The 17007-nt window shown below is 37.1% G+C and overlaps 1 protein-coding gene across 9 annotated transcripts in view; it reads left to right on the forward strand.

Moving 5' to 3' along the window:
* Positions 1 to 17007, forward strand: part of RALYL (RALY RNA binding protein like) — a 720856-nt gene that overhangs the window by 600676 nt on the left and 103173 nt on the right. Inside the window, exon 4 of one of the 9 annotated variants that reach the window (XM_009213261.4) lies at positions 6375 to 6407. The exons of the other annotated variants lie outside the window; for them this stretch is intronic. Coding sequence (XP_009211525.2) covers positions 6375 to 6407 — 33 coding nt within the window. The remainder of the gene's footprint in view (positions 1 to 6374; positions 6408 to 17007) is intronic. 9 annotated transcript variants of the gene reach the window in all.

The following is a 17007-nucleotide window of genomic DNA, read 5'->3' on the forward strand; positions in this document are numbered from 1 at the left end:
ATATTTATTAAGCATTTGTCCACTATTTATTTAAATTAGTTATCTAATGTGTGTAGTTATGTATTTATTTCTCACAATAGTTCTTTGAGATAGGTCTACTATTATTTCCATTTTGCACATTAAATAATTGAGGCACAAAGAGAAGTCCCTTACTTCTCCAAGGCCACACAGCCAGAGGTGGTAGAGTCATGATTGGAATTAGGCAATGTGATTCTAGAACCTGTACACTTAAGCCCTTTGGCACATCCATCTTAAATGTAGGTCAGGGCTTGGGTTGTCATAGCTAAAAAGAGTAACTCAGATAATGGTAAGTAGTATCACTGTCTGGAAGTTTTAACTACAAAATTCTGTAAATATAACAGGTGGATATTTTTATAACGTGCTTTGGACTCATGACAAGGCTCTAGTCTTTCAAAAACTTTTGAAATTATTTCTGCAAAAACACGCATATGCCAAAGCACAAGAGAAAAAGCAGGATGTGGGAAAGCAAAATGCCAATGCACAGGGGAAAAAGCAAGATGCCACCCAGACAGTGAGCAATTTGCTCAGCTTGGCTGGAACATGGAGTCTGTAGACTAAAGTGATAGAAGACAAAGGCTGGGAAGGTACACTGTAACCAGACTGTGAGTGAACTTTTAGTTATATTAACACTACAAATATAGTAATAAAGTTATATTAGACTGTACTCTGTAGGCAAAACATGGGACTAGAAGTGAGAGAGCAAGGCAGGGAAGGTTCATCTAACAAAATCATTACTGAGAGCCTCCAATGAAGTAGGCATGATTCTAGGTACTTGAAATACAGTTAGTTTGTACCTCCAAGGAGTGTGCAGTCTTAGGGGAAGCTTGGCAATTACAATGGAAATTTTTAATTCACCATGGTTAAGTGTTACAGAGTCCTATGAAAATAGGTATGAAGTACCACTAACAAACCCATTGTGCCTTATAAGAAAATACTTCCTAGAAACACGCGGAGATTTGTAATGAGGATAATTACACGATTATATTTTATTTTAGCAATTTCATTCTGTTAGTAGATATGGAAATACCAAAGAAATAAGAAGGGAGGTCATTGAAGAGATTAGTGGATCATATAAAACTGGATGATCACTTCTACTGTGAAAATCAGAATTGAGAGGCAAGTATAGAATCAAGAGGACTTTTGGCAACAGAAACAGCAGAACTAGAAAGGTTGTTGGAAAGGAGTTCATGAGAATGACTCCAGTCGTTCTAGTTTGGTCACCTAAGTGTCTGAGTTTTCCAAGTTAGGGAAAAACAAGGAAGAGCAAAATAAGGGAGGAAGACAGTAAATTTAGTTTGAGATATGTTAGCTTAGAGGCATCTAGGAAGAGAGTAAATTTAGTTTGAGATATGTTAGCTTAGAGGCATCTACAATTAGAGATATTTTGTGGGCAGCTATAGCCACCTATCATAAATAGAATGATGCCAGAGATGTAAGTTTTGGAATTTCCAACATCTGAATCCAGATGAACTTTCTCAATAGAGCATAGAAGTATAAAGAGAGACAATGTGGCAGTACCTTGAGGCACATGTAAACAAAGCAAAACAACTAAAATAGATGACACATGAACTTTGGAGTCAGAATGTCCGAATTCAAATCCTAGCTCAACCACTTATGAGCTGTGTGACTTTGTACAAGGTACTTAATATGTTTTGGTATCAGTTTCCTCATCTATAAAATGAGACCTACCTCAGATTGTATCATGATGTTTAAATAAATTAGTGTTTATAAAGAATGTCGAATAATACCTGGCATTCAGTAAATACAATTTAGTTTTTATTAAATAAAAAGTATTATAGTTTATTTAGCTCCAAATATTGACCTTCATTCTGTGTTCTATTTTATTTCTCCACTATGTCTTATTTTTCTGAAGCCTGTCATTTGTTTTTCTTATTCTACTCCTAATTCTAGTGGGTCCTAAATGAAGTATTACTAAATTCACTACCTATTTCACATGAAAAGTAAATCTTAGGAAAAATAAAAATCAATCCCTTTCTTCATGAAACAATTACCTTGTAAAAAAAAAAACTTAGAAAAGTTCTTTCTAGGCATATCACAATGTAATCATCTGTTTCTACAGATTAAATTGATAAATAATTTTCTACAAAGGAATATTTCTCCTAGAAGTTTCTTTCTTTTACCTTTTTTTTTTTTTTCATTTTTCAGGACCAACACTACTAAAATGTTCTAGTCATACATTCTAAGCAGTTTCAGACTTTAGAGTTAACAACCTGTTCTTGGTATGGTCGCGACCATCAGGATCCACTCTGCCAGGAACTGTGCTAGATGCTCTAAATAGAAAATCTCATATTCTTCCCCAAACTCCTTGAGTTGGCTATGATGTTTGCTATATAAATTGAGAAAAATGAGGTTAGTCAGAGTCCCTGAATCATCTCAAGCCTAGGGAAGTTGCTTCAGTGTAGTGAACAACAACTGAGCAGTTGGTTTCAAAGCAGAACATCATTCAACAAAGGACAGTTGTCTCTCCACTCTGCAGTGTGTCATCGTTTTGAGGATGAGACAAAAAGGTAGAATGGCCTGATGGTGGCACCCACCAAGATTTCCTGCCCTATTTTACCACAGAAGACACTTGGGAGTCCTGGTACCTTGGACTTATCATCTATGGCTTGGAGGAGCCAATGACCAATAATCTTTTATTTTGGCTCAGTTCATGAACCATCAGCAACATCCTCCCCTCTAGTCCCACCAGGAGACTTAATACAAAACTGTTGGAAGTCTCTTGTCTAAACATAGTACAGGTTTAATATTCTTACCAGTCTTATTGAGACTCTAAGTTCAGTTTTTAATTGAATAATATTGTTCAGAGAATATGTCATAGTGATGGTGATGATAAGTATCACCTCAGAGATGGACTTGTCCCTGTAAAATGAAGGTTTCAGGATCAGCTTTAAGAAGGAGTTAGGTTGAGATAAAGTAAATGATAAATAGATCATGCATGGGAAAAAACAGTATCTGGTATAGAAATATAATGCTAAGTATACCAAAGCAAAGCCAAATCAGACATGTCTGGACAATACTTAGTTTTTCTGGAATGAAGTGTTTAGTAAGAGAAGCAATCAAAAACATCATGGAAAACTGGTGAGGGCATGTTTGTGAAGATCTTAAAAGTTTGGGTACCATGTTATGATTAATGAAATCAAGAAACGTGATGACATAAAAACATTTCAGGAGAATATGTTGGTAGGATCAGAGGTTGAAATGGTGATGTACAGAAGGAATTCAAATTATTCTGAATTTCTAAATCTGGGAAAATATCTTGATATGTATTAAAAGTAAAGAAAGCCTATTTTAGGGGGTTGTTTCCAGTTCCTTCCAACAAAATAATATCTCACACACTGGCTTACTTTTTCTATAAAGGCCAGATAGTAAATATTTTAGGATTTTGGACATGCAGTTTCTGCCACAACTACTCAACTTGTTGCCATAGCACAAAGCAACCTTAAACAATATGTTAATGAAGTCACATGGCTCTGTTTCAGTAAGCTTTACTTATGGACACTGAAGTTTGAATTTCATGTAATTTTCATGTGTCACAAAATATTACTCTTCTTTTGATATTTTCTAGCTACTTTAAAATGTAAAATCCATTCTTAGCTTAGGACTCTACATAATCAGAAGGAGAAAAGGATTTGGCCACAGTTTGCAAACTCTTGGTTTATAGAACATCATCAGAACTTTCAATCCAACAATATTTTGAAAACTTGAATTTTCTTCTGAAGACTTCTCTTGAGCATTTGGAAGGAGCTGGCTGAAGTGGGCTTGAAATGGTAGGAGAAGGGGATAACTATTAATAACTTAGTCAGACTAATCATACTAACCACAGGGGGCAGTAGGACAACCAACATGTGTCCCTGTATGCTCTAAGCCAACAGTTGCTTGTCTGAAACCCTCAAAAAAAAAAAAAAAAAAATTCTGAACTCAGTATTCTGATAATTGCAGAGGGAAAATCAAAAGTGGTGGTTTTGTTTTATTCAAGTTGCTTATGCCACCCTAAAGTGGTACAATGCAATACTTGCCCAAAGGGAGTGACTGGCAGCATTGACGGAAGCTTAGTGTGAGAGCAGTGTGTAAAGTTGAAGAGACTTTGAACAAAGAATTCTGGAGAGACTAACTAGGCTGGGGTAACTAATGAAAACCAGCCTGGGAATGGAATGCAGAGGACATGAGAGTCCCAAAGGAAAAACTGATGGGACTTGCTAACTACTGAGACATGGTGGCTGAAAAAAGAGAAAGGAGAAAGATATAAAATGTTTTAAAATAGTCTCATTACATTATTCAGTGCCACTAAGAATCACATAGCAGTGAGAGGTAAGGGGGACGATGTAGTGTGTAGAAAATGGGGAACATAGGAGGCTGGAGGGTAGCACTTCACCGAAGCAAATCATACACATACACTAATGTCTGATAAATGGTAGCCTGAAATTATTGGCAAATGCAGAGAGAAGGGATCCCATTAATGCCCACATGCTATCTTTATTTCAAGTATTATCAGGTGGAAAATAAAGTAGTATCATTATGGTGTTGATGGTCAAAATATGTGAACAATCTCCTGCATCATATTATATAGAATCCCCCTCATTTGTTCAAGGTAATTTCCTTTTGATCACATGGCACTGGTCATGTCTTATAAAGCAAATATATCCAAACATTTTTCATTACTTATCTTCAGCTTTTCCCTCTCTAGTTCTGTTTGCTTATGTAGATCACAAATGTATGAGAAAAACAAACACAAGGCAATTAATGTACCTACAGTTAGAGATGTGAATAATACTGGAATTCAGAAAAGGAAAGGTTGCATAAATAAACCTCTCCAAACTCTTAGCACCAACTATTGGTTTTATCTGCTTCTACCCTACCTAGAGCTGTCCAAAAGGATTGCTAAGGCACTTGCTCCCTAAAAATGTCCCTTTCCTGCTATTATGATTCACCCAAAGCAGCATGGTATATGGTAGAGATGCATGTCAGCCCTGCCTATAAATGCACCAAGGCCTATTTCTCATAAGCAATTTTTTTACATACACAGAATGAAATAGAGACAAAAAAGTAATTATTGCCTTCATTGTTTGGACTCACATATATAAAAATAAATTTTTAGCCTAATTCTAAGATAGTCATTTCAACTGTGCTTCTTAAAAATCTTAATTTTTTTTATTTTTTGAGACGGAGTCTCGCTCTGTCGCCCAGGCTGGAGTGCAGTGGCCGGATCTCAGCTCACTGCAAGCTCTGCTTCCCGGGTTTCTGCCATTCTCCTGCCTCAGCCTCCCGAGTAGCTGGGACTACAGGCGCCCGCCACCTCGCCCGGCTAGTTTTTTTGTATTTTTTAGTAGAGACGGGGTTTCACCGTGTTAGCCAGGATGGCCTCAATCTCCTGACCTCCTGATCCGCCCGTCTTGGCCTCCCAAAGTGCTGGGATTACAGGCTTGAGCCACCGCGCCCGGCCTTAAAAATCTTAAACACCAGGATTTAGTTAAAAATATCTTCAGTTTGCCTACATTTAACGCTTAATAGTATCTTAAGAAACCTATAATGAAACTAGTGTGGCCAAAATACATTTACCAACAGGTTTCCTTAATTATTATCTAGGAACTATTTAGAAGTGGATTATTTCCTGATTTACTTACATTTTGTAAAAAAAAAAAAAAAATGGAAAGTTAATTTATGAAGTTAGAAAAGTAGCGGGAAGAAGCCTAGCCCATTTTATAATGAAAAAAAATAAGACACAGAATATGTTTTAAAGTGACTTTCTCAAATGAACCACAACCTTCAGGATTAGACTTTCCCTTTGATATACTGAGGTACAGAAAATACCCAGTTTTTAGAAGACACAAAGGAGGCTGAAGAATCCAAATACCCCAGCCCTAAGCAGTATTAAGACCAATAAATAACTATATATGGTATGCTGCTTCTCTCTTCGGAGTAAATCAGTTATTCGGCTAACATGTAACAAGTACATTATAAATTATTTCACTATTACAACCACCACAAATAGATATATAGAAACTTCTACAAACACATTACCATGAATAAAGAAAATGAGTAGACACAGAGAGTGCAATCAGAATTAGACTAATACTATGATCATCTTAATATATCAGTTAAATGTTATGTACTCATTCCAAGACTCTCTCATTTTATGTAGCTTCTGCATTAATCCAGCTGCAAATTTACTTAGTCCAGATTAGGTCTTAATGTATTATTTATAGCTTTTTACTAGTGGTACATTATGGATTTTCATCCAAAAAAAGTATAATTTTGTCAGGTGCATGTAAAAGCCATTTTTGAATATACAGCAAATTGTTATATTAAAAGAAAATTTTCATATTTTTTCATAGACTTGAATCAAAGGAACCTTTCCTGTCTGTTGGGTAAGTATTTAAATACTTTATAAGTATTAATTATTTAATTCAAATTACCAAGAACTTCTGAGATGGTATTTTCAGTCATTTAACCTCATATTCAAAATCATAACATATCATTGCATGCAACATTGCTATCTATGTTTTATAAAGACTTAATTAAAATGCTCCCTAGGTTGTATTGTGACCTCAGAAATGCAGCTAATGAATGTATATGAAATCCTGTACCTTCTATAAAGGCTAAACAAGGTACACAGTGCTCATCCGTATTCTCTTCATGTAAAAGTATACTCACATAGGTCCTAAAAATTCCTCTGAGCCATAGCTTCACCATTCCAAGCCTGTCTACCCATTGCTGTACTCCATTTCTTTTCAATCTACTCTATTCACTGTTTCTTCACCCCCTTCCCTAAGTCTGTCTTCACAGTCAATATCTATCTTTTCTCCTTAGCTCTCATTTCACTTTAATTTCTCCAGCTCACTCATATTGACTGCTTCTCTGCACCCAAAGCTGAGGAACCCTGAGGCAAATTTAGATAAGACAAATGCTTGCCTGCTCTGACGGTATCCTTCTTAGTCACAAAACATATCTTAAGAATAATATATTGTTGGCCGGGCGCGGTGGCTCATGCCTGTAATCCTAGCACTTTGGGAGGCGAGCAGATCACCTGAGGTCAGGATCTCAAGACCAGCCTGGCCAACATGGTGAAACTCCGTCTCTACTAAAAATATAAAAATTAACTGGGCATGGTGGCACACACCTGTAATCCCAGCTACTTGGGAGGCTGAGGCAGGAGAATTGCCTGAACCTGGGAGGCAGAAGTTGCGGTGAGCCAAGATTGCACCACCGCACTCCAGCCTGGGCGACAGAGCAAGACTCTGTCTCAAAAAATAATAGTAATAAAATAATATGTTGTTTACATGAGTGCACATGTTCTATTTTTAGGCATTTAAAACTAATTAAGTATAAGCAATGTTGTTTGTATCTGATCAAATACTCCTTTGACTAATATATTAAAGTTTATTATGAAAGGACTTTTGCACCATCAATATTATAGATGATGTTGTATCAAAAAGTGGTGAAAAATGCGATGTCTTGCCTAGAGAAATCGTGCTGTATTTGATGAGGGAAAAAAAGCTGTCATAGATAGGCAGCCACAATACTGATGGTTAATGACCAGAAACATGGAATGGGGTTAGATTTTTAAGTGACCAGATCAATTTTCTTGTATTACTTTGTACATGGCCATTGAATATTTCTATCACTCATTCAACAACATGGTTCCCAATTCCTTTCTACTCTTCATAAAAGCTTTTCAGAAAGCCACTCAAATCATGGAAATCAAAATAATTGTTAGGGGATGTGGAAGACAAAAAATGGAATATATGTATTTATTTGAAGACTACATGGAAAATGAAAGGTCGAGTTGGTCTGGCCCAAAAAAGGTAATAAAGCATGCTTTTTTCCCTACATTGATCATCAGCTCCTATTGTTAAAAATCTCTACACCTGAAGAAATCTTTTAGTTTGAATGCATATGTATCTGCCCTCAAGTCAAAAGGCCTGAAATAGCTTCTCTTCACGCCTCACTTCATGCAGTTTCTGTGCAGCCTTTACTGTTCTCCTGGCTATTCTGAGATGAAATTCCTTTTTTATCGCATACTTCTGTTTTAAAAGGCAGACCCTAAGTAATCTTTGTTTTAACTTTTCAAGAGTTTAGCACTGAGTATTAGAACCCTGAGAAAAACTTCCCCCCCAAAAATAATAATAATGTATCACTCAGCAAATGCTCAAAGTGGGAAAATTAGCATGGCACACATAAGGTATTGCTTATGTCTTAAAAGTAAAGTGTGTGAAAGGCAACCCAAATGATTCTGCTGAATGGATATTTTAATTTATAGCTAAATGTTTCCATTCCCTCAAGAAAATTATTTTAAATAAGATTGTCCAAAGTATGTATGCTAAGGTGGGCAACTCACTTTAGTTCAGGAGTTCGAGACCAGGTGGACAACATGGTGAAACATCTCTACAAAAAAATACAAAAATTAGCTGGCCGTGGTTCCATGCCTGTACTCCTAGCCACCTGGGGGCTAAGACAGGAGGATCATTTGAGCCCAGGAGGTTGAGGCTACAACGAACCGAGATCACACCACTTCACTCCAACGCAGGCAACAGAGTGAGACCCTGTCTCAAAAAAATAAAAGCATGTATGTATCTCTCTCCTACTTTGTTCAGTGAGAAGATGGACAAAAGTGAATCAGTGGACACATATAAGCATACTAGGCACAAGGCAGTCTACTCATAAGTACCATTATTCAAATGTATGACTGATTTGTTCTCGTGAAGTTATTTTTTATAAGTAAATGTTTGTTTATTTTTTTCCTGGTGCTTTATACCCATTTCTTTTTTTCCCACAAATGATTGGGGTAGGGTGATATTTGATTACATGCATAAGTTCTTTAGTGGTAATTGGTGAGACCTTGGTACACCCATCACCCAAGCAGTATACACTGCATCATATTTGTAGTCTTTTATCCCTCACCCCACTCCCAACCTCCCCCGCCGACCAAGTCCCCAAAGTCCATTGTATCACTCTTATGCTTTTCCATCTTCATAGCTTAGCTCCCACTTATCAGTGAACACATACGATGTTTGGTTTTCCATTCCTGAGTTACTTCACATAGAATAATAGTCTCCAGTCTCATCCAGGTTACTGCAAATGCCACTAATTCATTTCTTTTTATGGCTGATGAATATTCCATCATATAAATATACACCACAATTTCTTTATCCATTCTTTGATTGATAGGCATTTGGGTTGGTTGCATGATTCTGCAATTGCAAATTCTGCTGCTATAAACATGCATGTGCAAGTATCTTTTTCATATAATGACTTCTTTTCCTCTGGATGAATACCCAGAGGATTGCTGGATCAAATGGTAGTTCTACTATTAGTTCTTTAAGGAATCTCTACACTGTTTTCCATAGTGGTTGTACTAGTTTACATTCCCACCAGCAGTGTAGAAGTGTTCCCTGTTCACTGCATCCACTCCACCATCTACTGTGTTTTGATTTTTTGATTATGGCCATTCTTGCAGAAGTAAGGTAGTATTGCATTGTGGTTTTGATTTGCATTTCCCTGATCATTAGTGATGCTGAGCATTTTTTCATATGTTTCTTGGCCCTTTGTGTATCTTCATTTGAGTACTGTCTATTCATGTCATTAACCCACTTTTTGATGGCCTGTTTGTATTGAGTTCATTGTAGATTCTGGATATTAGTCCTTTGTCAGATGTATAGACTGTGAAGATTTTCTCCCACTCTGTGGGTTTTCTGTTCATTCTGCTGACTGTTCCTTTTACCATGCAAAAGCTCTTTAGTTTAATTAAGTCTCAACTATTTATCTTTATTTTTATTGAATTTGCTTTTGGGCTCTTTGTCACAAAATCTAGGCCAATGTCTACAATGTTTTTTCCAATGTTATCTTCTAGAATGTTTACAGTTTCAGGTCTCAGATTTAAGTCTTTAATCCGTCTTGAGTTGATTTGTGTATAAGGTGAGAGAGGAGGATCCCGTTTCATTCTCCTACATGTGGCTTGCCAATTATCCCAGTACTATTTGTTGAATAGGGTGTCCTTTTCCTCACTTTATGTTTTTTGCTTGCTTTGTCGAAGATCATTTGGCTGTAAGTATTTGGGTTTATTTCTGGGTTCTCTTCTCTGTTCCATTGGTCTATGTGCCTATTTTTATACCAGTACCAAGCTGTTTTGGTGACCATTGCCTTATAATATAGTGTGAAATCAGGTAGTGTGATGCCTCCAGACTTGTTTTTTGCTTAGTCCTGTTTTGGCTATGCGGGCTCTTTTTCGGTTCCATATGAATTTTAGAATTTTTTTTTCTAATTATGTGAAGAATGATGGTGGCCTTTTGATGGGGATTGCATTGAATTCGTAGACTGCTTTTGGCAGTGTGGTCATTTTCACAATATTGATTCTACCCATCCATGAGCATGGGAAGTGTTTCCATTTGTTTGTGTCGTCCGTGATTTCTTTCAGCCACGTTTTGTAGTTTTCCTTGTAGAGGTTTTTTGACTCCTTGGTTAGGTATATTCCTAAGTATTTTAATTTTTTTTGCAGCCATTGTAAAGTGGGTTGCATTTTCTATTTGATTCTTAGCTTGGTCGCTGTTGGTATGTAGCAGAGCTACTGATTTGTATACATTAATCTTGTATCCAGAAACCTTGCTGAATTCTTTTGTCAGTTCTAGGAGCTTTATGAAGGAGTCTCCAGGGTTTTCAAGAAAAACAATCATATTGTTAGCAAAAACAGTGACAGTGTTACCTCTTCTTTACCAATTTAGATGCCTTTTATTTCTTTCTCTTGTCTAGTTGCTCTGGCTAGGACTTCCAGTGCTATGTGAAGAGGAGTGGTGAGAGTGGGCATCCTTGTCTTGTTCCAGTTCTCACAGGGAATGCTTTCAACTCTTCCCTATTCAGTATTATGTTGCCTGTGGGTTTTTCATAGATGGCTTTTATTACATTGAGGGATGAGAGTTTTAACCATAAAAGGATGCTGGATTTTGTCGAATGCTTTTTCTGCATCTATTGAGGTTATCATGTGATTTTTATTTTTAATTCTCTTCATGTGGTATATCACATTTATTGACTTGCATATGTTAAACCATCCCTGCATCCCTGGTATGAAACTTATTTGATCATGGTGGATTATCTTTTTGATATGTTGTTGGATTCAGTTAGCCCATATTTTGTTAAGAATTTTAGCATCTATGTTTATCAAGCATATTGGTCTGTAGTTTCTTTTTTGATTATGTCCTTTCCTGGTTTTGGTATTAGGGTGATGCTGGCTGCATGGAATAAATTAGGGAGGGTTTCTTCTTTCTCTGTCTTGTGGAATAGTGTCAAAAGATTGGTACCAATTCTTCTTTGAATGTCTGGTAGAATTCTGCTGTGAATCCATCTGGTCCTGGACATTTTTTTGTTGTTAATTTTTAAATTACCATTTCAATCTCCCTGCTTGTTGTTGGTCTGTTCAGGGTATCTAATTCTTCCTGATTTAAGCCAAGAGGATTGTATTTTTTAAAGAATTTATCCATCTCTTCTAGGTTTTCTAATTTATGTGCATAAAGGTGTTCACAGTAGCCTTGGATGATCTTTTGTATTTCAGTGGTGTCAGTTGTAATACTTCCTGTTTCATTTCTTAATGAGGTTATTTGGATTTTCTCTCTTCTTTTCTTGGTTAATTTTGCTAATGGTCTATCAGTTGTATTTATCTTTTCCAAGAACTAGCTTTTTGTTTCATTTATCTTTTGTATTGTTTCTTTTTATTTCAATTTCATTTAGTTCTGCTCTGATCTTGGTTATTTCCTTTCTTTCACTGGGTTTGTTTTTGGTTTTGGTTTGTTCTTGTTTCTCTAGTTCCTTGAGGCGTGACCTTAGAATGTCAGTTTGTGCTCTTTCAGTCTTTTTGATGTAGGCATTTAGGGTTATGAAATTTCCTTTTAGCACCACCTTTGTTGTATCCCAGAGGTTTTGATAGGTTGTGTCATTATTGTCGTTCAGTTCAAAGAATTTTTAAATTTTCATCTTAATTTTGTTTTTGACTCAATGCTCATTCAGGAGCAGGCTATTTAATTTCAATATATTTGCATGGTTTTGAAGATTTCTTTTGGAGTTGATTTCCACTTTTATTCCACTGTGGTCTGAGAGAGTGCTTGATGTAATTTCAATTTTCTTAAATTTTTTGAGGCTCATTTTATGGCCTAACATATGGTCTATCTTAGAGAAAGTCCCATGCACTGTTGAATAGAATGTGTATTCTGCAGTTGTTGGATGAAATGTTCTGTATATATCTGTTAAGTCCATTTGTTCCAAGATATAGTCTAAATCCATTGTTTCTTTGTTGACTTTCTGTCTTGATGACCTGTCTAGTGCTGAGTGGAGTATTGAAGTTCCCCACTATTACTGTGTTGCTGTCTATCGCATTTCTTAGGTCTTTTAGTAATTGTTTTATGAATTTGGAAGCTCCAGTGTTAGGTGCATATATGTTTAGGATTGTGATATTTTCCTGTTGGACAATGTATTTTACCATTGTATAATGTGCCTCTTTGTCTCTTTTAACTGCTGTTGCTTTAAAGTTTCTTTTATCTGATATAAGAATAGCTACCCCTGCTCACTTTTGGTGTCTATTTGCATAAAATGCCTTTTTTCACCCCATTTACTTTAAGTTTATGTGAATCCTTATGTATTAGGTGAGTCTCCTGAAGGCAGCAGAGAGTTGGTTGGTGAGTTCTTATCCATTCTGCAGTTCTGTATCTTTTAAGTAAAGCATTTAGGCCATTTACATTCAATGTTTAGTATTGAGATGTGAGCTACTGTTGCATTCATCATGCTATTTGTTGCCTGCGTACCTTGGTTTTGTTTTTTGTTTTTTTCTTTTTAACTTGTATTTTTGTTTTCTAGGTCCTGTTTGATTTATGCTTTAAAGAAGCTCTGTTTTGATGTGTTTCCAGGACTCGTTTCAAGATTTAGAGCTCCTTTTAGCAGTCCTTGTAGTGGTGGTTTGGTACTGGCAAATTCTCTCAGCATTTGTTTGTCTGAGAAAGATGGTATCTTTCCTTTATATATGATGCTTAGTTTCACTGGATACAAAATTCTTGGCTGATAATTGTTTTGTTTAAGGAGACTGAAGATGGGGCCCAAATCCCTTCTAGTTTGTAGGGTTTCTGCTGAGAAATCTGCTGTTAATCTGATAGGTTCTCCTTTGTAGGTTACCTGGTGCTTCTGTCTCACATCTCTTAAGATTCTTTCATTCATCTTAACTTTAGATAACCTGATGACAATGTGCCTAGACGATGATATTTTTGTGATGAATTTCCCAGGTGTTCTTTGTGCTTCTTGTATTTGGATGTCTAGTTCTCTAGCAAGGCCAGGGAAGTTTTCCTCGATTATTCCCCCAAATACGTTTTCCAAACTTTTAGATTTCTCTTCTTCCTCGGGAACACTGATTATTCTTAGGTTTGGTCATTTAACATAATACCAGACTTCTTAGAAGCTTTGTTCATATTTTCTTATTTGTCATGGTTGGATTGGTTTAATTTGAAGGCCTTGTCTTTGAACTCTGAATTTCTTTCTTCTACTTGTTCGTTTCTATTACTGAGACTTTCCAGAGCATTTTGCATTTGTGTGTGTCGTTTCCTGAATTTTTTATTGTTGTTTTCTTTATGCTATCTATTTCCTTGAATATTTCTCCCTTCACTTCTTATGTCATTTTTTGGACTTCCTTGCACTGGGCTTTGCCTTTCTCTGGTGCCCCCCTGATTAGCTTAGTAACTAACCTCCTAAACTCTTTTTCAGGTAAATCGGGGATTTCTTCTTAGCTTGGATCCATTGCTGGTGAACTAGTGTGATTTTGGGGGATGTTAAAGAGCCTTGTTTTGTCATATTACCTGAGTTGGTTTTCTGGTTCCTTCTCATTTGGGTAGGCTCTGTCAGAGGGAAGGTCTAGGGCTGAAGACTGTTGTCCAGATTCTGTTGTCCCACAGGGAGTTCCCTTGATGTAGTACTCTCCACCTTTCCCTATGGATGTGGCTTCCTGTGAGTCAAACTACAGTGATTGTTGTCCCTCTTTTGGGTCTAGCCACCCAGCAAGTCCCCCCAGCTCCAGGCTGGTACTGGGGGTTGTCTGCAGAGTCCTGTGATGAATGGACTCTGTCAGGATTCTTAGCTTTGGTGGTTTAATGTTCTATTTTTGTGCTGGTTGGCCTTCTGCTGGGAGGTGACACTTTCCAGGGAGCATCAGCTGTAGTAGTATGGAGAGGAACCAGTGGTGGATGAGGCCCTAGAACTCCCAAGATTATATGCCCTTTGTCTTCAGCTACCAGGGTGAGTAGGGGAGGACCATCAGGTAGGGGCAGGGCTAGGCATGTCTGAGCTCAGACTCTCCTTGGATGGATCCTGCTGTGGCTGCTGTGGGGGATGGGGATGAGGTTTCCAGGTCAATTGAGTTATGTACCTAGAAGTATTATGGCTGCCTCTTCTGAGTCATGCAGGTTGTCAGAGAAGTGGGAGAAAACTAGCAGACACAGGGCTTAACCAGCTCCCATGCAAATCAAAGGCCCGGTCTCAATCCCATCATGCCACCGCTAACAGCCCCAAGTTGGTTTCCAGGCAGTGGATGAGCCAAGCTTGAGAACTTGCCCCAGGCTATTGGCCTCCCAGCTGTGGAAGAAAAGGGTTTGGTTCTTTCCTAGCCTGTGGAGTCCGCACACTGGATTCCCACTCTCCCTTGAGTTTTGGCCAGGAGGCTTCTTGCCCCTTTCAAGTTCTACAAAGTTCAGCTGGAGATTTCCTACTCCCTGTGGTGTTTTCGCCCCACTCCTCTGGTCACCCTCCTGATGGATCCCTGTGGTGCCAGGGAGGAATGGCCTGCTTGAAGACCCAGCGAGCTCCCAGGGCCTTTCCCACTGTTTCCTCTACCCCTGTATTTCATTCAGCTCTTGAAATTGACTCAGCTCTAGATAAGGTCAGAAACTTCTCCCGCAAACACACCTCCAGTTTCTCCAGTGGGGGGTGTGTGTTTGGGAGAGGAGGATCTCCCTTTCCCACTTCTGCCGTTGGGGCACTCACAGTATTTGGGGTATCTCCCGGGTCCTGCAGGAGCACTCCGCCTCCTTCAGAGGGTCTGTGGGTCCTCTTGAGATTACTGGTTCGTTCTTGCAGTTGATCTGGAGCTAAAATTCACCACACAAACCTCTTCATGCTGCTCTGTCTGTCCGAGTGGGAACTGCAATCTAGTCCTGCCTCCCATCCTCCATGATGATCAGATTATGAAAAGATTTATGACTTTTAATCCTAGTCACATGCCAGAATAAGTGCATCGTCTGTGGTTTATTGTTTCAGTTGACATGTGAGTATATAACATTGAATTTGTCCCCAGCACACCTCACATTAATTTTAATTCTATGTTCAATAAAAATGTGTGAATTATATTAATAAATAAATCACTGCTAAATATTGCATACTTCAGTTCACTGCCCATCAGTGTCTTAAAGTATTTGTTAATATGCACTGGCGAAAGTTGCTTTCGCCCTCATAGACTCGGACACCTACAAGCTAGATATGTTAGTTTAGGCAATTACTTAAACTCCCAAGCTTCAGGTTCTTGTTTGTGAAATGGAGATTAAAAGATTTAGATAATTTATATCAAACATTTAGCACAGTTTTTGGTACATAAGAATTGCTCATAAATGTTAGCTATTATTACAATTCTGGAAGGTATATTTATGTATCACGTTATAAAGAGTCAATCAGAAACCTTTAAAATAGTTCATAGAATAAATCTCCATTTTTATAGGCAGTGTTTTGAGTTACATTATAAAAAACAAAAGTTTCATTATAAAAACCAACAAAAGTTATTATATTGGGGAAAAATAAAAATTGTCATGAAATGAGTTATCAAGCAATATGAGTACAGATGTTTCAGATTTTAATGATGAATACTGGTAATTGTCATTTAAATTTTTTAAGTAGGAATATTGATATATTTTTAATATGAATCTCATCTTAAATTGAGAAGCCAAATTCTTCCCTGGATAAATGTGCTGTACTAATTTTGAAATAAAATGTTTTGGTCACAACATAGACCCAATCTGAATATTGCAGTGGAAAAAAAAAACTGTCAAAGAAAATTACAGAAAATTATTTCCTTACTGAGAAAGATCATGGACTTGTGAAAAGAAGTTGAGTGAAATCTCAGGTCTCTGATCCTGCAACTATATATATGATATAAAAAGAACTTTCTTCATATGCACCAGGAAATGATTTCTAAAATAGTATCATTGAGGGGGAAACCCACTCCCCCACCAGTGTTCATTTAATGTAGTTTCCCTCTAATACACCTAGAGTGAGGCATGAAGGCTCATCCCAAAGTGTGATTCTGTTTGCCCAGGTAGATCAACAGATGCAATGTTTTCCAAAGCTACCTAGGTGATTCTGATACCAGTGAGGCCTGGGAGCCATCATCTACAAGGTGCTTCCATCCCCCTCCATTTTTTTCCATACACACATGCACAAGCTGTCATTATAAACACTTATCATCTCTGGAGTCCCTTCAGAAAAATCTTTGAAATATAATGTCTCACAATCCCTCCCTGTTTTAAATGCATGTGGTGGAGGCAGCCACATTGAACTAGAACTATCTTAGAGTTCACTTAACAGAGACCAGGATAGATGCAAAGAGCCCAGAATAAATGCCATGGAAGCCTCCACACTGCCTATGCCAAAGCACATATAAATTCATTCTGATGTCATCTTAGACCTAAGGCTGGGATCATAATAAATTTTAAACTTCAAAATATTAAATAATATAAATTCAATATTTAATAAATGTCTGTTTATTAAATAGTAATATTTTCTATTTTAAACTATTGTAAGTATATTATATATTTACTATTATATTTAAATGTATTATAAATGCATAATATTGAATATGTTTATATTATTATAAATAAAATACATTTATAAAATAAATTTGAATATTAAAGTTCTTGCCCACCTTAACATTTTTTAAGATGTTAAGCAACCTTGCTTTTT

Source organism: Papio anubis, chromosome 8 (assembly GCF_008728515.1).
Source record: "Papio anubis isolate 15944 chromosome 8, Panubis1.0, whole genome shotgun sequence".
Lineage (NCBI taxonomy): Eukaryota > Metazoa > Chordata > Mammalia > Primates > Cercopithecidae > Papio > Papio anubis.